The 26,489-nt window shown below is 35.1% G+C and overlaps 2 protein-coding genes and 1 long non-coding RNA gene across 4 annotated transcripts; 1 reads left to right on the plus strand and 2 right to left on the minus strand.

Annotated features, from left to right (window-relative positions):
- Positions 1-355: 355 nt before the first annotated feature.
- On the plus strand, positions 356-4,163 carry LOC110937910 (protein NRT1/ PTR FAMILY 5.6). The gene is made up of 4 exons (XM_022180373.2): positions 356-590; positions 1,897-2,114; positions 2,442-2,986; positions 3,114-4,163. The coding sequence occupies exons 1-4, from the start codon at positions 455-457 to the stop codon at positions 3,988-3,990; spliced, it is 1,776 nt and encodes a 591-aa protein (XP_022036065.1). The 5' UTR covers positions 356-454; the 3' UTR covers positions 3,991-4,163.
- Positions 4,164-4,271: 108 nt separating this feature from the next.
- On the minus strand, positions 4,272-9,323 carry LOC110937912 (mitochondrial substrate carrier family protein B). 2 transcript variants are annotated; one of them, XM_022180375.2, is made up of 8 exons: positions 9,025-9,323; positions 7,203-7,379; positions 6,956-7,105; positions 5,390-5,491; positions 5,174-5,244; positions 5,011-5,078; positions 4,614-4,898; positions 4,272-4,525 (listed from the first exon to the last, which is right to left on the minus strand). In XM_022180375.2, exons 1-7 carry the CDS (start codon positions 9,238-9,240, stop codon positions 4,660-4,662), a joined length of 1,023 nt encoding a protein of 340 aa, XP_022036067.1. In that variant the 5' UTR covers positions 9,241-9,323; the 3' UTR covers positions 4,272-4,525; positions 4,614-4,659. The 2 variants fall into 2 exon arrangements, with proteins under 2 accessions (XP_022036067.1, XP_022036066.1); XM_022180374.2 differs by having other exon boundaries at positions 4,272-4,898.
- A 15,081-nt stretch (positions 9,324-24,404) lies between these two features.
- Positions 24,405-26,489, minus strand: LOC110937914. Its single transcript, XR_002591116.2, has 3 exons — positions 25,150-26,489; positions 24,886-25,026; positions 24,405-24,795 (listed from the first exon to the last, which is right to left on the minus strand). It is a non-coding gene; the product is annotated as an uncharacterized LOC110937914 (long non-coding RNA).

Genomic DNA, 26,489 nt, shown 5'->3' on the forward strand with positions numbered 1-26,489 from the left:
CAACGTGCATGTGTGGTTCAACGTTTTTATGATCGTCTATTTTTTCCCATTTGATAGGTTCATCGTGACGCATGGGTCCTAAATCGACTTAGTTATTATTTTCTATGTTTTATGTTTCGGTCTAATTTCTTCGCATTAAGACGTCACAACTTCAGTGTTGGTGATCACTAGCAGTGTTGTGGCTTTGGTGCTATTTGTCACGGTTTTATGCCCCCACCACAACGCGGTTGCTTAATACTAGTTAAACTTAAAATACAACTCAAATAAAGTAAAGTATATAACTAAATCAATTAATGGCTCACCACAAGTGAAGACGACTTTGATTTACCACCTCCACTAAAGGGGGGGATAAGGCAGAATATATCACTATATAAACAAGCCAAAAGCCTCCCTTAAAAGGCACAAACTTCTTCTCAATATTCTAAACTAAGATCATACCTTGCAAGTGATACAAATGGAGCATCTTGAAAAAGGTCAAGAACTAGAAGTTGATGAACAAAAATGGGTTTATGATTCTTCCTTTGATCATAGAGGGCATACACCTCTTCGCGCTTCCACTGGTGCTTGGAAAGCGTCGTTGTTCATTATCGGTAATGATCTTGATTTTGTCCTTCTTTCTTGCTAATTAGTAAGCTGTTCTTGTGTAACTTAATGCTTGAATTCATGAATTTTGAAGACTTACATGCTCAAATGTCAATATTGTTACATGTAACTCAAAACTTACACATAAGTCAGTTTTTTTAACATGCACTTGTACTTTAACATTTTACTTGCCATTTTCGGTCATGAGACGCTACTCAAACTTAGTTGTAGACAAGGATGAGTCGTTTTTAACTGTAAATAGTTTAAAACACAATTATATAGCTTTATTAAATTATATATTATTTTTTATTTGGACAGACATTGAAGATTGTCTTCTAACTTTCTTTTATTAGTGAAAGTCTAAATCATTTCTAGAAACAAAATCAATGACCAAGGATCTAAAGCACAATGATACACATGTCAATGAAAAGATTAAATTTTTTATTATGGAAATATACTAACTACTTTTATTTTTCAATACTCAAATTTTTATATAACATAACAATTAGTTAACTGTAAAATAAGTTAGTTATAGTTTTTTTTTAATTATGTATTTAATCAACTTTTAATATTTGGGGTCATATTTCACTACAAACAGTGTAGTACATCAAAAGGAAGGCTATAATTGCACCCCAAAAGCAAAGTCAAAAGGGTAAAGCAGTGTAAAGTTGGGTTTATAATTGGCCACAGGATTGTCTGCCAAAAACCAAAATGTGTTGATTCTAGCCTGTCAATTCATATAAAAACAAAATTTTATATCCTTAAGAGAGTTTATTCGTTAAACACTAGAATAACTAGTAAAGATTTAAATACTTAGGTAGGATGCTCTTATTAAAATCATATTCGAATTTAAATCGATTATTATTATATATATAATAAGGTAGAGGATCTTGTACATTAATCCAGAAGTGTGATAAGTGTATTATAACACTATATGTAACACTATATAACACCATATAAACACTGTATAACACTATGTAATACCATATAACACTATGTAACACTATATAACACTATATAACAAATATGACACTATATTTTGTCTGATAGCATGTCTATGGTAGATGTATAGTGTTATATATTGTTATATGGTGTTACATAGTGTTATACGGTGTTTATATGGTGTTATATAGTGTTATAATACACTTCTCACACTTCTGGATTAATGTACAGGATCCTTACCCTATATAATAAGTCAACTTGTTGATGATAATGTCAAAAGGCGAGTGTTCCTGTGGATATGTTGCGTAGGGCTTTGGGGTTTACAAAATATAACGAATTATGATATCATTTCTAATGTTGTTGTGTTCGCAGTAATTGAGTTTGCGGAAAGGTTAAGTTACTTTGGAATTGCAACAAGTTTGATTATATATCTTACTAAAGTCATCCATCAAGATGTGAAGACATCCGCTAAGAGCGCTAATCAATGGATTGGTGTAACGACTCTAATGCCGCTTGTTGGAGGCTTTCTAGCCGATGCTTACTTGGGACGTTTCGGCACTGTTCTATTATCATCAATCATCTATCTAATGGTACCACTTTCTCCAAATTAATATACAATATAAGTTAGTTGGGCATTTCTAAAAGGAGGTGTGGACCCTCTTAGGGTTACTAATATCCAATAAAACATAATATGAATATAACTAAGATTTTAATAGAACTTTATATCAAAAACTGAATAAAAAAATTCAACACCACACTTCATTTGGATTAATATTCATCATCATCATACTCGGTAAAACAGACCAATAGCAAAGCTAAGGTAGGGTCTGGGGAGGGTAAGATGTAGACAGTCTTAATATTAAATATCTTAAATCAAACGAGATCAAACTTATTATATATACAACTATTGACTACAGGGTTTGATCCTGCTAACGATGTCTAGTATGATCCCGAGCTTGAAACCTTGTGCAAGTGATGAGCTTTGTCTAAAACCAAGGAAGATCCACGAAATTGTGTTCTTCGTCGCGATATACTTGATATCAGTGGGCACGGGTGGCCACAAACCATCTTTGGAAAGTTTTGGAGCGGATCAATTCGATGATAATCATCCCGAAGAACGCAAAAAGAAGATGTCCTTCTTCAATTGGTGGAATGCAGGCCTTTGTGCTGGATTAGTGCTCGGTGTAACAGTTATTGTGTACGTGCAAGATCACGTCGGGTGGGGTCAAGCAGATATCATTCTCACCATGACAATGGCTTGTTCCATTGTGATCTATGTCATCGGTAGGCCTTTTTATCGATATCGAAAGCCCGGAAGCCCGATAAAGCCGTTGTTCCAAGTATGTGTTGCCGCCTTTACCAAGAGGAATCTACCTTACCCGTCTAGCCCGAATGAGTTGCATGAAGACCCCAAACCCGAAAAGGCCCAACAAAGGCTACTTTGCCACACAGAAGCTTTCAAGTGAGCAAATTTTTTGTGTTATTTCATCCTCATCATTTATTTCATCGCTTTTTCGACTTATTCGGGTCTTTGATTCAAATAATGAACACCCCCAGTATTAAATAACCAAGTTATGTCCCCCTTGCAGGTTTCTTGATAAAGCCGCGATAATTGAGGAAAAATATTTTTCAGAAAAGAAACAATGTGATCCGTGGAGACTATCGACTGTAACAAAGGTAGAGGAACTGAAGCTGCTTTTGAACATGATCCCGATTTGGCTAACTTCACTACCATTCGGTATGTGCGTCGCACAATCCACGACATTCTTCATCAAACAAGGTGCATTGATGGACCGCAAGATCACCCATCGGTTCGCCCTCCCACCAGCCTCAATATATGGTCTAGCCGCGTTCGGAATGATCTTTTTGGTAACAGTTTATGATAGGATACTAATCCCTATACTAAGAAGGATAACCAGAACCGAAAGAGGAATCAATATCCTACAAAGAATAGGAATCGGGATGGTGTTTTCAGTCATAACAATGATCGTGTCCGCCATTGTTGAAAAGAAACGGCTAAATGTTGTACAAAACGATCCGTTACATGGCTCGGCCACCATGAGTGTGTTCTGGTTGGCACCACAATTCATATTTTTTGGAATAGCAGATGGGTTCACTTTAGTTGGACTTCAAGAGTACTTTTACGATCAAGTTCCTGACTCGATGAGAAGCTTAGGAATCGCGTTATACCTAAGTGTGATCGGAGCTGGAAATTTCTTGAGTAGTTTCTTGATCACAATCGTTGATCACGCGACTACCAAAGTGTCCGGGGAAAGTTGGTTTGGGAAAGATTTGAACAGCAGCCGCATTGATAATTTCTATTTGTTCCTAGCTGCAATCACTGCAGCCAATCTATGTGTGTATGTGTATGTAGCGAGTCGGTACTCATACAAGAATGTGCAGAAGAAGACTGAGGTGGGCGTGGCGGATTGCTACCACGGTGATGGCCATGGGACAAGAGATTGATGCATATGTACCCAAATAAATTTGCAGTCCTGTAGTTATATATAGGGATATATAGTTAAATATTTTATATATAGGTGTGTTTTATTTGATCCATTTTATTGGAAAGATTTTATTAAATTGAGTACTAAAGGATTGTATATTTGTATTTTGTATTGTGTATTGTTTTTAGTTGACTGGATCTTTTCTAGAGTAAAATAAAAGACTTTGGATCATAACTTTGAAAAAAATCACAAAAGAATGCTTAAATGAACCGAGCCACTCGTTAGCTACTTGAGATCGGCTTGCTAAAAGTTCAAATGAACCCGAGCTGAAAGAAGCTTATATTTAAGTTCATTTAAAAAATGAAATACAGAAAAATAACAGCTAAAACAAACATAGTATACTATCAAAATTTTCAGGTTTCAGCTCTACACCCAAGCCGAAACACGACGACGCTTCAACTGGGATTCGAGCATTTCCAAATATACGAGCTATACACAGAAAAATTCAACTCTGGTCAACAATGACGACATAGCCGACCTGTGCCATAAGTAACCTACAAAACCATAACATTCCCTGATCGTGTATCACTACGGAAAGCTAGTTCATCTTCATGTCATGATGGAAAAGAAATGAAGACTCACAGGTAGAGACAAAATTAGATATGACCTATTGCTCTGTTACTGTTACTTAAAAAGAAGGCGGTTCAGATAGAAGCTTCTTGAGTGTCTCGTATGTCATGAAAACAATTCCTACACCCGGGACAACTTTGTAATATTCCGGAAGAATCCCTCTGTAAAGACCACGTAACCCTTCGGTTCGAATGATTTGCCCAAGTGTCCCGAGTAAGCCACTGTTGTAAACACGGGCACGTCCACCCACTCCTTCTAACTGTTTTCTCCTTCTCACAAGATCCAAAGGAAACGTCGCTGCGTAAAAAAAGTTAATTATACCAAAATGTGGGTTAGTTAGGAACTTAAGATTTACCAAAATGCCCGCCCTGAGTATCCATCAGTTGTCATTACTACGGTAGAAGCTAACCTGTTGAAGATGCAATGCCGGAGAGACTGCCACATGCGAGACTGACCATGACAGTGGAATCATTTGGCCTATCAAAGAACATAAGGGTATTTATTAATAACGGGTACCAGAAAGTTGCCAAATTTAAATTCTTGGTTGACGAGAGCATGGAGGGAGTCTGTACCTGTGAGATTTCCAATACGTACGCAGGGTTTCATAAACAGAAAAGCTAATAGCAATACTTGGTCCAACGCCCTACATAAATCACATATGGGATTAAGTGCACACGATGAAGAGAAGACAAAATATAGTTAGTCGGGATGTAATCAAAATAAACATGCTAAACAGATTGGGATGTAAACAGATCAATATTGACTCCTTAATGAGGTACTACTATTACCAATAAAGTTGGTCCAAGTCCCTTGTACAAGCCAAGAACACCCTCATCTCTACAAATTGTCCGGAAGGCATGCGAGATTCCATTATAGTATATTGTACTTCTCTGCAATAAAATAAACAACTGTAAGAATGTAGTTTGTGCAGAAATACACAAGATTGCCGGCAACCATTCGTGAAAGCCAATTCAAACTAAAAAACTATAGCCCAACTAAGTACAAGGGATGCTAGATAAAAAAAATAGGCGAATTGGAAATAAATAATCCCACCTAACTCAATTTGGCCGATAATAATCCCAAGTCAGTTATTGGCCGATAATAATCCGAACTGGTCAATTTTTTTTTGTAAAATAGTCCGCCGTTAAAATAGCTTAACGGAGTTAAGTTTTTTTTCCGAATTACAAACCGATGTTTTAGGGCTTTTAATCAGAACGAGGATACGAGTCGATTGATGTAAAACTTACCTCGAAATACTGCCCCAACCCACGAAAACGGTGCTTCAATTCGGGTGTTTAAACTTCCAATTAACAAAAATCAAGCCATTTCGAGCACAATTTCGTGGTAAGTTTTACATCAATCGACTCGTATCCTTGTTCTGATCAAAAGCTCTAAAACATCGGTTTCTAATTCGGAAAAAACTTAACTCCGTTAAGCTATTTTAACGGCGGACTATTTTGCAAAAAAATTGACCAGATCGGATTATTATCGGCCAATAACTGACTTGGGATTATTATCGGCCAAATTGAGTTGGGTGGGATTATTTATTTCCAATTTGCCAAAAAAAATATAAAAACTAACACAACCAAAAAAAGTGTTCTAAAAATCGGATCAAGTGGTCACCTAAGCATAACACATAGCAAAGTGCCCCAATTATGATTAAATTAGAGATATTGAACGGGTTTAGCATACGTAGAGTCGTAGACCAAACTTACCTGCTACGACCAATTTCATCTTGCAAGTTCCAGGTGATGATCTCGTGTTCTGAAGTTCAAGCTCATCTTCATGGTTTCAATTTTGTCTTGCAAATTCCAAATTCAAGTGGAAGTTGGAGAATCAAGTGGCTATTGTGCAAATCAGTTATATGTGATAGAGAAAAGAGACAAACTATAAAGACCAGCTGTATTTTGTCAAGAGTTTCTCAAGAAGAAAACCAACATCATGCTAGCATACAATACGAGCATATGAAAACTTGTTAAACCATTTGTTTGTTGAGAACTCAAAACGAATTTCTGGATTTACCTCATAGTTCATACATATTATAATGATCCGGTGATAGATAGGCAATAATAACATGAAGCGATGAAGGGGTATTATACACATTGCTTAATTGTCCAAATGATTATGACCTCCACTTAACCAATTATGCCCCAAGGCACTTGACTGACCACCTAGATCCGTCTAATACTTTCTAGAACACTGATTAAAAAATTATTAACTGTGAATAAGAAAACAAATTTTACAAACTGTATGCATATTTCTACAAAAGAGAAAAACAAATAACTTTATCTTGACAGCAATTATGCATAAAAACAAACGAGTAAATTGACAATTTTGAAGTATGCGGTTAACACCTGTGCTGCAAGCCGTGTCCTGATGAGATCTAAAGGATATGTTGCGGTAGCAGCTGTTATTCCTGACAATCCACCGCCTACAAAGTGCAAACATGCATCTGCAGCTGCAGTTCCACTGTTGTTTCCTATACTCGGTATTGACTTTAGCAGCTAAAAATCATAATAGATTAACTTAATATAGTCATCAAAAACAGCAGAAACCAATATCAAACTAAAAAAATATATTAAACGAAAAGAAATAACCCACTTTTTTGTACTGCTCGTACGCGTAGAAGTTAACAGCAGTATAAGGAAGACGATGAGCAATAGTAACCATATTCCCTTTCCAAAAGGCTCTAACACCCTCTTCATTAACGATACGCAACGCCTCGTTCCATATACAAGGCCTGCTCAACAACGCCCCCTCAGCATGCATACCTTGCACCTGCATATTACAAAACCATCCATCATTCTAAAAACACAATAGTATGTATCAAAACATAACAACCTAAGGCGTACACCACTACCACTAATATCAAACTTTAATTCTGTAAGAAAGTATAGATTTGAAACGATAAAGCCACTTAATCACCAAAGTAAACAAACTCTCTCCAAACGAACACTAAGTGCTAAACGGCCTTTTCTTTTCTCCTAACCCATATCAACTTAATCTTTATTTTCTTAAAGATGTTATGTAATATGTAATTTTTAACTCATCCAAGATTAATAGCATGATTACTCATTAGCAAATAACAAATTCTAATATTCTATAACTAAATTAATTTATAACATAACTGAGAAACAGGACATTAACGGTGACGGCGTTTATACTTGACTTTTCTGCTCAAATTCCAATTTTGACTTTTTTTCTTATACTTCCTTTTACTTTCCCACGAGTCTTCACCACCCATAGCACCAATTTAGCTCCCCACATAAATACACGTTATTGAGGGCCACCGGTAATCACTGAACCACCATGGCTGCCACTTTGCGGAAAACTGTTGTTCAAACCGGCAGCCATAAACAAAACCCAGGCTTACCTTCGGTGGAGGAGCATGGTAGGCCATGGGATGGTGGCTGTTAGCGGGTAATATGAAATATGAGAAGCTCACCGGTGATTTGTTGTTTCATCTCCGTTTTTGTCATTTTAAAACCCTAAACGGCAGCCGCCGTTTGTCTTCATCCTCTTCGACGGCGATGTTGTTTAGAGAATTAGATCACGACAGCGGCGGATCCATATCAGCGTCTTGACTGCAAAAAGCGGCCGACGACTTAGCCTACCTCAGAAGAGCAAAAGCACCACCGGCAACAGAATGACAACAAAAGCTGACGGACGACTTCAATAGAATTGGTGTCTTCCCCATGTGTAGTGGCGGCTTTGTGGTTCTGTGGTGATGGCATCAGAGGTGTTGTATGGTGGCTGTAACAGTTTTGTGGTGGTGGTTGTGTTGGGTTGAAAGGTAAAGGTGATTTTGAGCTTTGGAAGACAGGGATTGCAGTCAGCAAGGCAAATATTTGGTCAAACTTTGAATATAGGAGTTTTGTTGTACATCGAATAGTCCCCCAACTATCCAAAACATTTGGTTTTAGTACTTCAAACATTTATTTTTTATTCTTATATGTATGTAGCTACCGTACGAAGTCATAACCTTTCGGTGTTGTTTGATGTTATATATTCTGTTTTCTCATCACTTTCTTTGTACACACATATGCAAGAAAAATCCCAGGCTTCCAAATCTTTTATTATTATTTGTGATTGTGATGTGTTTTTAAAAACGCTTTCAGTTAAATGTTAACTGTTGGTATCAGTGATGAACCAACATGAGACCATCTAAACTATATCATTATCAACTCGGTTAGGGGGGAGCATCGGTACGTGTATCGATACAAACACCCGAGCGTAGCGCGGGCTAATTCACTAGTCCAACTTCAAATTAAATGTCATGAACATAACATTCAAATTTCTATAACAGAATTTAATAACTCAAATAGCTTTACTACTCCTGATCAACTAACAACTAACAATTTCAAATTAAACAACACAGATCATACAATTACGAAAAACAATAACAATCAAGTGAAATAACTACCTGAAACAGAATAGTAAGGCGTGCAAGTGGAGCCGTACATGTTTTACTAAAAGCTCCAGCAATACCTCCGGCTAGAAGCTGATGCACCGTACCTATCTCCGCCGACTGTTTGTGATGATGATGACGTGGCGACGGCTGTTGCTTTTGCAAAAACTTCACCGCCGTACCGCCGTCCACAACTCCGCCGTGACTAGACATCCCGACTTGAGCTTCCATAAGTGAAGAAAGTAGAATTTGGAGGTTAATTTCGCATGAAATTTGGGGAGAAACAGAAACCCCTGAAAAACCCTAATTGTTTGCTGTTGAACAGTCCAGTTACTTATATGGCGGGCCCTAAGCCCAACTCAAGCCCGTTAAAAGTCTCTTATCTTATTTTGTTTTGTTATAGAGGACAATTTAGTCATTTTATATAGAGTTAACTGAGCAAATTAACAGTCATTCATTCACTTTGTGGATTATTCGAGTAACAAACGACTAAACTATAGGGAACATACATGTAATTTAAAAAAGTTGGGTACTAAATGTGAAAAAGTAGCAAACCATAAGGACCATCCGAGCAATTTACTCTTTTCAAAACATGAAAATATGTAAGAGGCAACTATAAAATATATTTTTTATATATTTTAAATGACTTTGTGTGTTTATTTTGTGTTATTCACAATGATATTATACTTTTGTTATACTATTAGTTTTTATTATGAATTAAAATGCAAAGTAGAGTCCTCTTACCAAACTTGTACTCTCATGCTTCCAACAATTTGTAACTATTGAATGAAAAATGAACGTGTGAAAGGCACGACTTTGCGTTTTATAGTATTAATTTAAATGACTTTGTATTTGTATTTTTATTTTGTGTTATTCATAATGACATTATACTTTTATTATAATATTAATTTTTATTATGAGTTAAAATGCAAAGTAGAGTAATCTTACCAAACTTGTACTTTCATGCTTCAACATTGTAATAATGTAAGTGTAAGAATTTTCGCACTTGAGAGTAGGGGTGTTCAAAAGTATCCGTATCCGAAAATCCGATCCGAAATATCCGATATCCGAATCCGAAATATCCGAAAAATCGGATATCCGAAATTTCGGATATCCGAAATTCGGATATCCGAATTTTTCGGATTCGGATTCGGATAGTGATTTTCAAAATTTTCGGATATTTCGGATATCCGAAATATCCGAAAATTTAATTTTCATTTTTTTTCGGATATCCGAAAATATCCGAAGTATCCGAAAATATCCGAAATATCCGAAAAATATCCGAAATATCCGAAAAATATCCGAAATATCCGAAAAAATATCCGAAAACTTATATTCGGATATCCGAAACTATCCAAAATATCCGTTTCCAAATATGAAAAAAATAATAAAAAAATAAAAATTAAATTAAAAGTTGGATTTTCGGATATCCGACTCACTATCCGAATCCGTATCCGAAATTTCGGATATCCGAATTTCGGATATCCGAAATTTCGGATACGGATTCGGATAGTGAAATCTGGTATCCGAAAATTTCGGATATCCGAAATTCGGATATCCGAATTTTCGGATATCCGGTTTTGAACACCCCTACTTGAGAGTCTAAATTTACTTACCGATATAAAGTGATAAACCGAAATTTATCAAGATAAAGAAGTTAGCTTCATTGCATGCCAAGCATAGTTTTGGGTCATGACACTTGATAATAAGAATCACGTTATTAATTAGATGAGTCAAATTATGCTGAAATAATATATGTTATGACGGAGAAAGATTTAGAGACAATACTTTGAAAACCATAAAGGTCATCTAATCGGGTCGTCTATTGTCCATTAATCAGTAGGTCAGGTCTCAATAGCTAGGAAACATAGTATATAAACTACTTTAATAATAATAATAATAATAATAATAATAATAATAATAATAATAATAATAATAATAATAATAATAATAATAATTGAATGAGTATGGTCTTAAATGTCACATATGCCATGCGCGCGCATAACCATACCCACACTTAAAATCCCTAAAACACTCAGCAAATTCTAAGGTTCTCGCGCGGGTTTCTTTTGCGGGCGCGCAACCATGTCAGCTCACAAAAGTACAACCAGTACAACTGGTAGTGGTCTGCGGCCAATCAGTGAGCGCTAGGCTCTGTCTCAGCCAATCCCCATAATGATCAAGCGTGCATGGGACAAACAGTACAAAAGGATGATGATGTGTAGCCAATCAGCATGCGTCACTCACTTCTCCACAATCTCTACTAAGGGCTGATGACAAACGCAACAAGTACATTTGGCAGGCGACGTGTAACCAATCACGATGCGCCATCATACTCCAACATCGGCAGAGACTACCTGTCGTGTCAGAGGGAACCAAATGGATATCCCTTGAAAGCAACGTCCAGCCCATGAGCCCATCAACCCATCTCCTTCTCTAACGATACACTTATAAATACTAACATGTACCAAAAGTTTAAGCAATCTAACGTCTACACTCTCGCTCTAAACACATACATTGTTTCTCTCTCTCTCTCTAAACAGTTATTTATTCTCACATCGGAGCATGGTTAAGAGAAGAACCCCCTTCCCCTCTTAACGACCTAACAGTGTTGGTTGTTTTGCAGATGTCCACAACTATACCGATCAAAGAAGAGATTTAAAAGACAACCCTTGGTCGAAATACCACCTTTAAGTTTTATCACCTGCGAATTTAAACTGATATTTCTTCAATATTGTTTAGAGATGTTGTGGTGTCTGGATGGATATTTGAGTAACATCCCCAAATTTAGCTATCTTGTGAGAGAAGGGGAATCACCTCCCAAATTTCATTTTTCAGTTGACTGATTAAACTATTGTTTAAAGTATTTAATTAATATATATTAGTTATCAGTAATATTAATAACAAATTAATAATACTAATTATTATACTATTATTATTAAGGTAAATTACACATTTCGTCCTTTATGTTTGCATGGGCTTGTAACGGATAGCCTTTAACTTCAATAATTACAGTTACAATCTTTTATTTGCAAAACCCGTTACATTCTACGTCCTTTAAAACTAACCAGATTAAAATTTCAGTTAAATTTATTCACTTAAGGGTATTTTGGTCAATTCATGCTTTTATTTAAATGTTTAAAAGATAAAACAAAAAAAAATTGCATCTAATCTCCATCTTCCCCAATTTCCTAACCTAAAACCCTAACCACCACCTCATCTTGCCACCATCTCATCCTACTGCTGCCACCACCACATCCAACTGCCGCCATCATCTTCCTCCTGCATCTTCTCACCCTCTCCGGGAGCCATCTCACAATCGCGGGAGCCATCTTCGGGTGCAACGCAGTGTCCGTAGGGTCAAACAAGGGGTACGCATATCTTGTTTCCTTGTTCCAATATCAACTGAAGTGGAAGAAACAATTGAAGTTTCTTCTCCATCATCATCATCATTAATTTCATGGGTAAATGAATCTCTTTACAAATGAAGACATCTTCGCTATTGTAACTTGCTAAAGAATGTAAATTACCGTGCACCAAGTGTACCAAGTATAGATTAACACCCACTACTGCTTTCTTAACATTTTTTCAGTTCCATTTTCGCAAAACAGTTGGCCACATTCCCAAAACTTCAAGATTTTGTGAAGAACGAAAGAAATATGTGAGTGTAATGTATATTGAGATGGGTGGGCTACAGGTTGTTAGAGGGTTTATAAACCTAGCTACTCATAACAGAATAAAGCCTCGAATTGGTGAACATCTCTCTATTTGTTCTTCTTCTCTCTATCTCTTCTTTCCCTTCTTGATTTGTTCTTATCAGGTTTATTGATTTGATCCATATTGGTGTTTATTGATCTGATCCATATTGGTTTCACATAGGTTTATTGGTTTGGAATTAGGTCTTTGAACTTTCTAAAACGAATCAATTCATAGTTCATGCATCTAGTCATACACAAAATTTTGGCGGCAGGATGTGGTGGTGATGGTGGCAGCGACACGAGGAGGTGGTGGTGGCAATGTGGTGGTAAGGGTTTTAGGGTTAGGAAATTGGGGAAGAGATATGTATATGTATTTTTTTTGGTTTTATTTATTAAATATTTAAATAAAAGCATGAATTGACCAGAATACCCTTAAGTAAACAAACTTAACTGAAAATTTTAATCTGGTTAGTGCTAAAGGACGTAAAGTGTAACAGGTTTTGCAAATAAAGGATTGTGGCTGTAATTATTAAAGTTAAAGGCTATCCGTTGCAATCCGGTGCAAACATAAAGGACGAAAAGTGTAATTTACCCTTATTATTATTATTAACTTTTTGAAATGAAAAGTGTTATATAATTCTATAATATTTATTAAATACTAACATATACCAAAAGTTTAAGCAATCTAACGTCTACACTCTCGCTCTAAACACATACACTATTTCTCTCTCTAAACAGTTATTTATTCTCACGTCGGAAATGGTTAAGAGAAGAACCCCCTTCCCCTCTTAACGACCTAACGGTGTTGGTTGTTTTGCAGACGTCCACAACTATACCGATCAAAGAAGAGATTTAAAAGACAACCCTTGGTCGAAATACCACCTTTAAGTTTTATCACCTGCGGATTTAAACTGATGTTTCTTCAATATTGTTTAGAGATGTTGTGGTGTCTGGATGGATATTTGAGTAACATCCCCAAATTTAGCCATCTTGTGAGAGAAGAGGAATCACCTCCCAAATTTCATTTTCCAGTTGACTGATTAAACTATCGTTTAAAGTATTTAATTAATATATATTAGTTATCAGTAATATTAATAACAAATTAATAATACTAATTATTATACTATTATTATTATTATTAACTTTTTGAAATGAAAAGTGTTGTATAATTCTATAATATTTATTAAAAGCTCTAAAATTAAAGTCATTAATTTAGAGAAAAACAAGCAAGGAAATAATGCAAAAATACTAGTTTTAAAGTTGAGACAAAAGTGTGTTCTTTTATATTTAACTAAGTTAAAACCCCGTGTTGAGTAAATTAAATAATAAAAAAAGTGTGTTCTTTTTATAAACCTCATTTATTACACGTGTTGAGTAAATATAATTTTATACATTAAATAATAAAAAATTTATATCTTCAAGAATCTCGTGTATTGTGCGGGTTGAAAATGTAATTTTATATACCAAACAATAAAAAAAATTATATTTAAAAAAAACATATGTATTCACGGGGGGAAGAAATGTAATTTTATATGCTAAATAATAAAAAAAGTTATATTTAAAAACAACTCCGTGTATTATACGGGTTGAAGAAATTTATTTTTATATAGCAAATAATAAAAAATGTTATATATTTAAAAACTTTATGTATTACACGGGTTTATCTATTGTTAAAAAAGATATTTCTAAATCAAAATAGATTTTTTATTATTTTGTAAATTAGGTTAATACTATTATAAATTTTTGGTTTGATTAATAAGTTTTTTAATATAATTTCTCATAGTTAACAATAATAACATTAACAATAAATTATATGCATGTTTATCTATGGGTTATTGGATTTTATCACCCCCAACTATCGGTCTTTGGCCGTTGCCACCTTCAACTAACACTTTGACGTCCGGCACTTCCAACTTGACTTTTAGTTTGTGTTGACACCACTCTGTTAACTCTTTACTAACTCTGTTAGTTTCTAATCCTACGTGGCACCATCTTGCTTACGTGGACATGACTATGTGGCGATTACGTGTCACTTTATGTCTATATCCTCCTTGCTTATGTGAACGTTGCAACATCTTCTCTTCATCCCAACACAAACACATAATAACATCCATGGGTATGGGTATTCAAGTTCTGCATCTAGCAATCAAAATCCCACAGTTCCTAACCGTCACCATCATCTCCAACATCGTATCTCACCTCGTATCACTCTTGTTCGCCGCCCTCTGACTTTTCAAATCACCACCGGACCCCGACGATACGTCATCCTCCGCCGCCAACTACATCCTCATCCTCGACGACGCCTCCCCCTCTCTCCTCCCTGTCCCCGTCCACGTCATCACCGTCGCCATAAAAAACAAAGTCCCAATTGTCCCGTACGATGATTTTGTCGGCCGGTATGGTGGACCCGATGAACCGGTTTGCATGGTTTATTTTGAGTGTATCGCCGGTTGTGATTTGATAAGGGAGATTGTTAATTGTAAACATGTGTTTCATCGAGAGTGTTTGGATAAGTGGGTCGATGTGGGCCAGGTTAATTGCCCTTTGTGTAGATCTGTGCTTCTTCCGTCGAAGAAATTGTTATCCGCTGTCGGTTCCGGTGTACTGGAGACCGCCGTAAGTGATGTTGCTCCGGTGATGAAGAGTACTTCTGCGAGCATACTAGCATATTATCTGGTGATATTCCGATTCTATTCAGACAAGTTGAAGCCATAAGAAGTTAAAAACCATGTTGATTCAGTGGGAAATGATGATATGGTGGAATATTGATTGTGGATAGCTAGGGTTTAGTGATGGCAAATGATATAAATGAGGAAGATGAAGTTGGGGCCGTTGGGGGATAACGTGGCACTAAGGGTCTGCATAATAGAACATGTAATCGCCACATAGTCATGTCCACGTAAGTAAGACGGTGCCACGTAGGATTAGAAACTAACAGAGTTAGTAAAGAGTTAACAGAGTGGTGCCAACACAAACTAAAAGTCAAGTTGGAGGTGTCAGGCGTCAAAGTATTAGTTGGGGGTGGCAACGGCCAAAGGCCGATAGTTGGGGTTGATAAAATCCAATAAACCTTTATCTATTGTTAAGTGAAACAATGATTTTTAGTCTAGATAAGACTTTATGATTTGAAGTTTTAGTTAGATAAGATTTTACTATTTTAAGTTAAGTTTCTGGCAATGATTTAGAGTTGATAAGCTTTATATTATTTTAATTAATATTTAATAATTTAAATTAAATAATAATTATCTACAATTAAGGATGGAGTTTATAAGATTTATATTAATTTAATTAATATTTACTAATTTAATTTAAAAAATAATTATCTACAATTAAGGATGATCTAGAATAATGACAAGTGTCCATTTATTGGTTTCTTTTATTATATGTATAGAAGATTTTGTTGTAAAAGGAATACTATAACATATTGACGTGTAGCCTGTTAATTACATATTCGAGTTGTTTGAGTTACACAGGAAAAGTGGAAAACCACTCGACCATTAAGGGGTTGTTTGGTGTTGCGTTTTCAAAATAGATTATGCATTTTCAAAATTGTGTTTTGAAAAAGCATGTAGGTACATGCTTCTCCAAAACTGCGTTTTGGAGGCAGATAATCACTTTTTTCATCCAAACACCTTTTTAGATTATTTATGTTTTACAAACGCAGTAATCAAATAATCACTTCAAAACATAATCCCAAACACCCTCCAAGTAATTGTAGCTACATCATGAGCAAATGAACTATAGAAAGTTTGAAACCCATATACATGAATTTTGAGTTTGAAAGCTTGACCTAGGAATGGGATTGAACACTGAACTAGAAAACTTTACGTTAAATTAAAGCATAAAACATGAACTTGATAATAAACTTGATCAATATGACATTGAGTGAGATTACACTCATAACAAAAAGTCTGACCGCACACGAAAGGAGACCAAAACAAGAACGTAAACGTATAAAAGGCAAATTATATCTAGCAATGTAAGTTTGATCAAATAGTTAATTGATATAGTTTTTATAAACTACAATAGTCACTTTGAAAACATGATTCAAACTCGCATGGACTTGTGTACAATTAACATGGTAAATAGATCATGTGTCAAACTATGGTTGTGTAGACCCAACCATGCAGGGGCGGATCTAGGCCACTTTTGTGGGTTCCCAAGAACCCATTCAGTTTAGAAAAATGAGAAAAATTAGTGAGAACCTCGTATGATTTGAAAAAAATAGCGAGAATTAGTAACAATCTACCAAAAGGAACCCAATAAAAAAAGTTCTTAGATCCCCCATTGCAACCACAACCATCCTTCTTTTTTGTCCAAACAAAATATATGAATTTTAAAAATAAACTAATTTAAATAAGTATGTCAAAGTCGCTTGTTTATCAATTCATTCGTATAAATTATATATATATATATATATATATATATTGTTGATGAACTATGATGAATAGTAACTTTATTTTTTCAATAATATATAGCTTTTCATTATTCTTTTATTTAATATATTATAATACTTTATTATTATATTTACTTTTAATAACATATTTTTATTTTTTTTCTTTTTTATAACATATATTAATTTATCGATTAATTTGATACTTCTTCAATAATTTACGTTTATATTTTTTTTCTAAAAACTTAAGTACATTGTTGTGCTTGATTTTTCCCCGACATTCTGTTATAACTTTTGTTAAAAACGAAGTTGTACTCAAAATAAAGTATTTATTCGGTATTATAAAACGGTACGGTGATAAACTAAGTCGTTCTAATGGTTTGGCTTTCTAAACATATGCTTTATTTTCAAGGGTAGGAGTTGGCTACAAAGTAACATTTTTCTAGAAAGTGTAGGAAATGATATGGTTATGACATGTGTCATCTAGAGAATTTTAATAAAACGATACAATGGTAATTCACTAAATAAGTTATTTTTGAAAAAGATAGATCTAAAACAACAAAATGAGACTTTTAAGAAAACCATATATCTTATTTATGGAAGTGAGTCAGTTACGCAGAATCAAACGTGCATCATTCTCTTATCCTTTAGATGATTTTTTTTTATTTTTTTGCATATTTTTTTTGGGTATTGCGGATCAAAAATGTTGATGTCTAATGCAATGATTGATTGTGATCATGGTAAATGCATAACTGATTTAGTTGTTCGACATGCCAGTATCTGATTAAGTTGTTTTTTTTTTTTTGCATGTGCATGTATTCTTGACATTGTGTTTTATTTGTTTTATGATTTCTTCACACGTAATACACCAGCTTATCGTTCTTGAACAATTTATTGACGTTGTGTTTTACCGGTTATAGGTTTACTCATTATGTGTCATAGAAGTTTATGTTTCATGAAGGACGCATTTTTGTATTTATTGACGTTGTGTTTTACAGGTTATTGGTTTCTTCACAATGTGTTTTATCAGTATGTTTTTATTGACTGTTTCTTCAGTGTGTTTTTCTTCTCAATGTGTTTTTCTTCACAGATTCGTCGCAGAGTGTTTTATCAGTGTGTTTTTATTCCTACTTTCTTCGCAGTGTGTTTTTCTTCACATGTTTCTTTTGAGTGTGTCTTATCAGTTTCTGGTCCTATTAGATTTTTTCGCAGTTTCTTCACAATATGTTTTATCACTAATATAAAACACAATACTTGATAAAAAAACAAAATTGAACTCCGATTATCGTCCTTAGATAAAAACAAATCAAACTCCAATTTACTAAATTTCATATTTTAAACACAATCAAATCTTTTTTATTCAACTTCATCCATGATTTTAGGAAAGTTTGTTTAATGAGGAGAGAGAATGTGGAGAGAGTTTGCAAGAAAAAATGAATGATGGTTGTTTCTTTTTTGGAAAAATTACACTTTTCGTCCTTTATGTTTGTATCAGATTGCAATGGATGACCTTTAACTTCAATAATTACACTCACAATCCTTTATTTGTAAAATTCATTACACTCTACGTCCTTTAACCCTAACCAGGTTAAAATTTTCAGTTAAATATGACATGTGCCTTTCACATGAGGGTAGATTGGTAATTTCAAAAATAAATTTAAACAATAAAACAAATCAAATTTAAAACATAAACCCATCTCTCTATCTCACCCCTTTCTCTCTCTAAACCTACCATCCAAGTCACCTCCACTCCCACTGCCACCACCACCACCACCGCACCATCCGACCACTTTTCAGCTGACCTTCACTGTAACCCATCTTCCATTATAGATGAATATAAAACAACAATAATAAATTTATATTCATCTTTCTTTTACAAAAGTCCATAGCATCTTTCTTTCTTTTCAGCTAACCGCCACTTGTTTCTATCTCTCTCTAATCTATCCATTCTTTACTCTCTTTGAATCTTTTCTTATCTCAAAACAAAAACAAGAAGTTAGTGGTGATGGAGATGGGCGGTGGGTGGCGATGGAGGTGGTGTGAACGTTTCAGCGGTGTCGGGTGGTACAGTGGTTGGGGTTGGAGGCTGTGACGGGATTGCGGTGGTCGGAGATATACGGCGGCAAAGGAAGAGGTGGTGAGGAGGTGGGTAATTGGGGTTGCATAGTTCAGACCGCTGCATATCTCGGTTTCGTTGATCTCGGATCCAAACGACATATTTAGGCAAGCAATTATCAATGTTGGTGGTGAGGAGGCTGGTAATTCAGCTGAGAAGGTTTTCAATAGAGCATTGAAAAAACTGCCTTCACATTCACTAGTACCGATGAAGTTCCAACAAGTATTTCTTTGGCGGTTGATCAGTTGATTTAGGGCTTCGTGAAGATTCACAAATTGGGGATCTTTTGAAAAAAGTTGGAGTTAGTGTATCCAGGGTGAAAAGTGAGGTGGAAAAGCTAGGTAAAGAAGGATGAGAGATAGAAATGTGTGTAACAGTGGAGGTGGTTAGTAGTGCTTATGGCGGTGATGATGGTGGTGGTTGGGACATATAGAGAGAAAGAGTAGTGTGGGGAGAGAGAGTCTTTGGATAAATAAATAAGTAAAATTACCAATCTACCCTCATGTGCAAGGCACATGCCATACTTAACTGAAAATTTTAACCTGGTTAAGGTTAAAGGACGTAGAGTGTAATGAGTTTTACAAATAAAGGATTGTGACTGTAATTACTGAAGTTAAAGGTCATCCATTGCAATCCGATACAAACATAAAGGACGAAAAGAGTAATTTTTCCTTCTTTTTTTAAAACATGCTCAATTACAAAAATGTCCTCAATCAATTAAATCAATCATTAAATAAAATGCATATAATATAAAAATGCTACTCATCTAATCTCAACCATTAAAACTACTCATTCAATGGCCCAAAACACTTCTTACACTTTGTAGGAAAAACACACTTTGTAGAGAAACCCCACCCTTATTTTCAAATCACGTTTGTTTTACACTATCATTTGTTCGATTTCGCCGCAACGTGCGACGTCAATATAAACTAGTTAATGATTGAAGGCCACGAGTTTTAACATGGACCTATTAAAAGTTGGGAATATGTGGAAGTAATAGGTGTTACTTATAAATTTATAATAACTTAAACTTTGACATAAATGCATGGCTATAAATAAGGTAACATTTATAAACCATCGAAGATCGGCTTGCTAAAAGCTCGAATCAAATCTAGCTAAATGCGCTCGTGCTCCACGTATCAAGTTTGAATAGTTCCGTAATCTTAAAGAAGTATATTTAGTTATGAAACTTTTACACGACTTGATACATACTTATAAACGAGAAAACTACATATAAACGAGAAAAACTAGAAAACTAATTAAAAAAACATAAAAAAGCTAAAATTAATACCAATTTTTTTTCAATTTTTTATAAAAAAAATCGTTAGTTTTTATATATAAAAAAATTTCAAAAAATTTTTTTTTGTTGTATTGCACATTTGCATTATATGTGTACTACACATGTGCGCTATATCCGTAATAGTGCACATGTGCAATACAACAAAAAAAATTATTTTTTTTTTTGAAAATTTTTTTCCATGCATAAAAACTAGCGATTTTTTTATAAAAATTTGTAAAAATAAAATTGATATGTTTTTAGGTTTTTTTAGTTAGTTTTTTTTGTTTTCTTATTTAAACTAGTTTTCTCATGATCAATCCCCTACTTTTATATATATACATGCGAAACTTCTTTTAGCCTTTCATATAAAGTTTTAGTTAATTAAGGTTTATAAATATGAGTTTTTACGCAACACTTTAACAACCATGATCTATAAATTAAATGTTTTATATTTATTACAGAAAAGTACTTAAAGCTTACACTTTTTTGTAACAAGTGTTCTATCTGTATAAGTCATTTGTCATAATATATATTTATAAAAGTTTGACTCTTTTGTTTTGCATCCCTTAAACTCAGATAATTAATTCTAGGAACCTCTGTTTACTTTAAACCCGTAATATACGTTTCTTTCTATAATATAGCTAGTTTATAGACCCGCGTACTACACGGATTTGAAAATAAAAATAATGCAATTTTATAATATGTAATCCAATTTACATAAATGAATTATTCTTATTAAATCAAACAATGTAAAATCAAGATACACGTTACATTTATAAATTTTTAAACACTTCTTTATACACGACATTTGTAGTTTTGCTTGTATTTAACTATCATCAGCAAGTATCAATAGCTTAAGGTCATCTCTACTTTTTACTTTGGACAATGCCACATATTATTGGTCATGCATAAAAACTATTTTTTTAGAAACAAACCAACCTTACATAGCAATTGTTCCATAAAAAATTATTAAACTTTTAAATTAATAAATATGAAATAGCTAAAGATATAATTATATTATGCACTATAATATTTATTTATATGAAATATAAATATATATATATTATTAGTGAATTGAATGAGAAAATGTCATGTGGTATTAATATGACTCTTTTATTAGAATTAGAATTCATATTAAATTTAAAAAGCTTAAAGATCGAATTAACTTGTATTTTAAAAGCTCAATTACATTAGGAATTGGTGTCTTCCATTGCAGCGCAGTGGTTGTACACATCTCGGTGAGGGCTTGGCCCGGGGTTTTACCCGGGCTCGAGTCCGGGGGGGGGGGGGGGGGGCGTGGTTTTACGTATTACACGGGGTTTCCGCGCATTTGGGGTGTGCTACGCTTTCTAGCGGTGGTCGAGTAGTCGGCCTTTGAACATAGCTCCGAAAGGGTGGGTTTACACGTGGAAAGCAGTTAGCCGTTAAAAAAAAGCATTATGAATTGCCAGGTGACATTTTATGGAATGTTCGTCGAAGCCGCTTAGTGCCCCGCCCTCCCTTTTATATATATATATATATATATATATATATATATATATTCTTAATTAATATTAATTAATTGGGTAAATTAATTCAATATTATATATATTCTTTAAAAATATAAAACTATTATTATTATTTTGATAGTTTTATTTATCCCTAGTGATTACTATACTTTATATCATTATAATTTATTATTTTTGTTTTTTTAATTATTAATTTTCAATTAAAACAACTCTATTGTCCTTAAAGAAATATTAAACTTTTAAATTACTAAATATTAAATAGCTAAACAAATCTTATGATATATGCAAAATAATTATTGTTATGTATTAAAATATTTATGCATATGAAATATTAATATCTATTATTAGTGAATTGAATAAGAAAATGTCATGTGGCTTTAATAGAACTTTTGAATGAGAAAATGCCATGTGGCATTAATATGACTCTTTTATTAGAATTAGATTTTTATTAAGGATAGAGGGTATGGTGATTTATTAAGGCTAGAGGGTATGATGATGGTCCTCTAAGGGAGTATGATCCGCCACGTAGGCGGCACGTCATAGTCCTCCCAAGGATGGTCCATCCCACAAAACTATAGGGTATGGGAGGATGATCCTACCCCACCATTATATACAAGTATTAATGCCTAATGTACAAATCACAAACAAAGGGAGCCCACCAGATTGGACCGTCTTGAACGTCCAAAGCTCGACGTGGAAGACGGTGACGCAGGGGGGGGATGCCATGCTACCGCCGTTCCTAGCCGGGTATGGGGACGGACCCCATACCCACCAACCTAATGGTAAATGTTACACACTACTAGATTATACTAAGCATTTCCTAATTTACATCTTGTTTGAAATTAAACCAATGCCATTTTTATGGCTTTATAGCCTAGTGTCATCTTAGGGGTGGGATAAGACTTTAGAACCAATAGGACCTGGGTTCGATTCCCACAGGGGGGTTTCCATATTTATTTGGTTTCCGTTTGTATCACGATGATACTCCAGTGATCCGTCAGCGATCTAAATTTTCCGTTCAAAAAAAAAATTAAAATAGCATCACGATATAATATATTTAAACTTCAAATAAACATAATCATATATATTTTTTTGAACGGCCAACAGGATCAATCTAAAGCACTCTCGGAGCATCCACTGGACCAAACGGAATACTCCGAGAGTAACACGAGTCCACCACCAATTCCGGGGAAACCCGGTGTCACACCCCAACCGATGGCGGAAACATCGGAGTGAGACGAAGAAAGATTGCTCATCACTCATAACGCTATTTGTGACAATAATTTAATAATCCAAATTTCATTTCCAAACTTCAAGTAGTCATCACTACAAGATCCCAAATAACAACAAGTTTAATCAAAATAACAAACCAACTTAACCAAAATTCGATACAACATATTAAACCTAACGTCTAAAGTGTGTATCTAGGCATCGTGCTACCTCTTTCATTTCATCATCATCAACCTGTAACATGTTTAAAATACAATTCAATGCAAAAGCAAAGGCGAGTATACAAGTTTGGTACATACATAGCATAAGATAAAAGTGTGAACAATCCCTCATAGCAAGCATGCGATTCAAGATAAACATTAAATATGGCATGTGTCTAACATATCAAACCAAGAAAACGCAACTTGCTCATGACATAACCAAAGTTTCAGTAGAGGCGGGTCGTTAATCCTATAGCGCTACATATGTCACGGTTTGGCTCGTACGAAGTTAATGATAAGTTCAACACATAAGAATCACCCAAATTTAAAGTATCAAGCCATCACATATACAAGCATGTTATAGGAATGTTCATGTGTTTAGACAAAAGTTCATGTGTAAGTTTCAATAGGTAAACATGTTACACCCCAAAAGTGGTAAAAGTAAAAAGGGGAAAAATGCGAGTATACTCACATAATTGCTAAGTCTTCTGATTATCCAAGTGTTGACGAGTGTGCGAGTTTGGGAGTACGGAACACCGAGGTCACCCTATAAGGGCAAACGATGGTGCATGAGTAAAAGAAGTTATGACGGAGGATAGGAAGTGTAATCTAAAGTATAACTTGTTGATTTCTATATATATATATATATATATATATATATATATATATATATATATATATTCGCATAGAGTATACATAGTTTATGTGTTCGCTTCCAAATTAACTCATTAAGATAGTTATAGAAGCATTATCAAAAGAATGAAAATAAATAAATGACTAAATAAATAAGTTCACGTTTATAATTATAATTATTGTTATAAAAATTTAATTGGATCCGATGGGCTTCGTCAAAAAAATAAACGTTTCGTTTTACGGGATTTTACGAAAAACGGGCAGAGTTTCCTCTGTTTTTGGACGATCCCGTCAACAGGAGTTGTCGACCTATTTTCAAAAGTCAATAAACAATTCGATGACGCAATTTACAAATATAAGATTTCTATGTAAAATATACAAATTATAACAAGTTTGGTGTCGCAATAAAAATATAGAAAAATAAATGATTATGAAAACACTAAGATTAGTATTCGAGTCGTTATTGTATACCAAAACTTGTGCCGACCCGACAATTGACTGACGGTTGACCAGAATTGACCGAGTTTGACTTGAGACACTAAACCAAACCATAACACCGTACCGAACATCAAACTGGACCGTAATGTGACTCGACGCAACTGTTGACCAGGTTTGACCGGTCAACCCGAGCCGTAACTGAACCGAGTTGCATCGAGACTCGCACTTGAGCCGTGACCTAGACTGAACCGAATCACCACTCGAGCCGGAGTCACCACCACTATACCGAGCCTGCAACGAATCGAACAAAAACCCACTGAATCGAAGCTGACCAGAAAACTGAACCGAATAAAATCGAAATAAAACCGGAACTAAACTAACCTAAACTGAAACAAAATAGAATCTGACCGGTGTGACTGGTGTTAACCCGAAAACCCGAACACAAATCTGAACCAGATCGGAACCCGAACATCGCCAGTGACATCTTTCAACAACCCGAACTTCGTTTAACCCAAGCTAAACCTGAATAATAAAAAAAAGACTTGAACCAACTTGAACACGAACCGGAATCAGAATCGAATCGTCTTTCATCCGATTTAAAGAAAGCAATGGAATCCAGAATGAAGAAAAGGAGTGAGGGATTACCGATTGAAGTTCGTCGGACCAAACCAGTGCCATCGCCGCCTCCATCGCCGGCGACGTTGCCATCGTCGGCCTCTTTATTTCTCCTATCTCTCTCCTTACTTCTCCTCTCTCTCTCTCTCCTTCATCTCCATCTCGTCCCGTCACCGGAGATACGGAAGAACGAAGATGTGGGGGGGCTGACGTCGGAGAAGGGGAAGAATCGGCGCATGTGAGGTGCGACTGGAGAAGAAAGGGGCGCCGACGGTCGCCGGTCACCACTGTTCGGCTGGCGGTCTTCATCGGGGAGCTGGTGAGGGTAACCGAGAGGGGGGTTTGGCTTGAATCTAGTATGAATGTATGAGTTGCATAAAGGGTTTTGGTGTGAGAGGGAAATGAAGGTAACATGCATTAGATGTAAGTGAAAAAGAAGGGATTTAGGGTTTCTAGATGTAGAAGATGAAAGGCCAGTGGTGTTTGTGCGTGTTATTTTGTGTCTGGTATATCAAAAATAAAGCTAAGGTGAGGATAAGGTACACTACAAATTTATATGTCTAGGGTTTGATTAGTGGGTTTTGGGCTTGGGCCCAAGACCCACAAGCCCAATCCCCGTGTTTGCGTGGCCCGATAAAATTCGGAGAGTTGTCGAAATTTTATTATTATTATTATTATTATTAAAAAAAACACGGAAAATACGTAAAAACGGGGCGTTACAGTCTCCTCTCCTTTAGGAAATTTCGTCCCGAAATTTATTCAGAAGGGAGACCTGAAAGGGTTTTGGCAACCAGAAGGGGTTTGTTTAAAATTGAGGCTTTGGAGTTTGAGACAACAGAGGATAATTGAGGTACAAGGGTGAACGATTGATCTAATAACGATTATGAGTATAAGAATAGCATAAGTATCAGATAGACAAAAGTAAGGATAAGGTCTCGTCGTGGATAATCGGGTATAATGCGTTGGTAAGTTGTTAAAGTTTGCGTATTAGGTCAAAGAGGTCTGCAAAACACCGAATTTCTCATGGCACGTTTTACGAAAGTTTGGTAGCATGGTGAAAACACTTATATATAGGAAGTACCAGCGGCGTATCCACCATGTTTTGACCACGTTACGTCCGTTTCGTATTCGGTGTCATGTTACGTTCTGTGTCTTACCATACACAATAGTACACTCTATGGTTTTCATACGCCCATCACTATAATCCCGTGTGCACCCGCGATTATTTTGATCGTCGCATGATCCGCATAGCTTGTACTAGTTGTGTATGAATTAGGGTATACATAATCTAAAAATAAGAACGTGTACGTATAAGAATATAGTATATAAGCAAGTCCATGCTTAAGTATGTATGAGACCCACGTGAGCGA

The sequence above is a fragment of the Helianthus annuus genome, chromosome 4, assembly GCF_002127325.2.
Source record: "Helianthus annuus cultivar XRQ/B chromosome 4, HanXRQr2.0-SUNRISE, whole genome shotgun sequence".
NCBI lineage: Eukaryota > Viridiplantae > Streptophyta > Magnoliopsida > Asterales > Asteraceae > Helianthus > Helianthus annuus.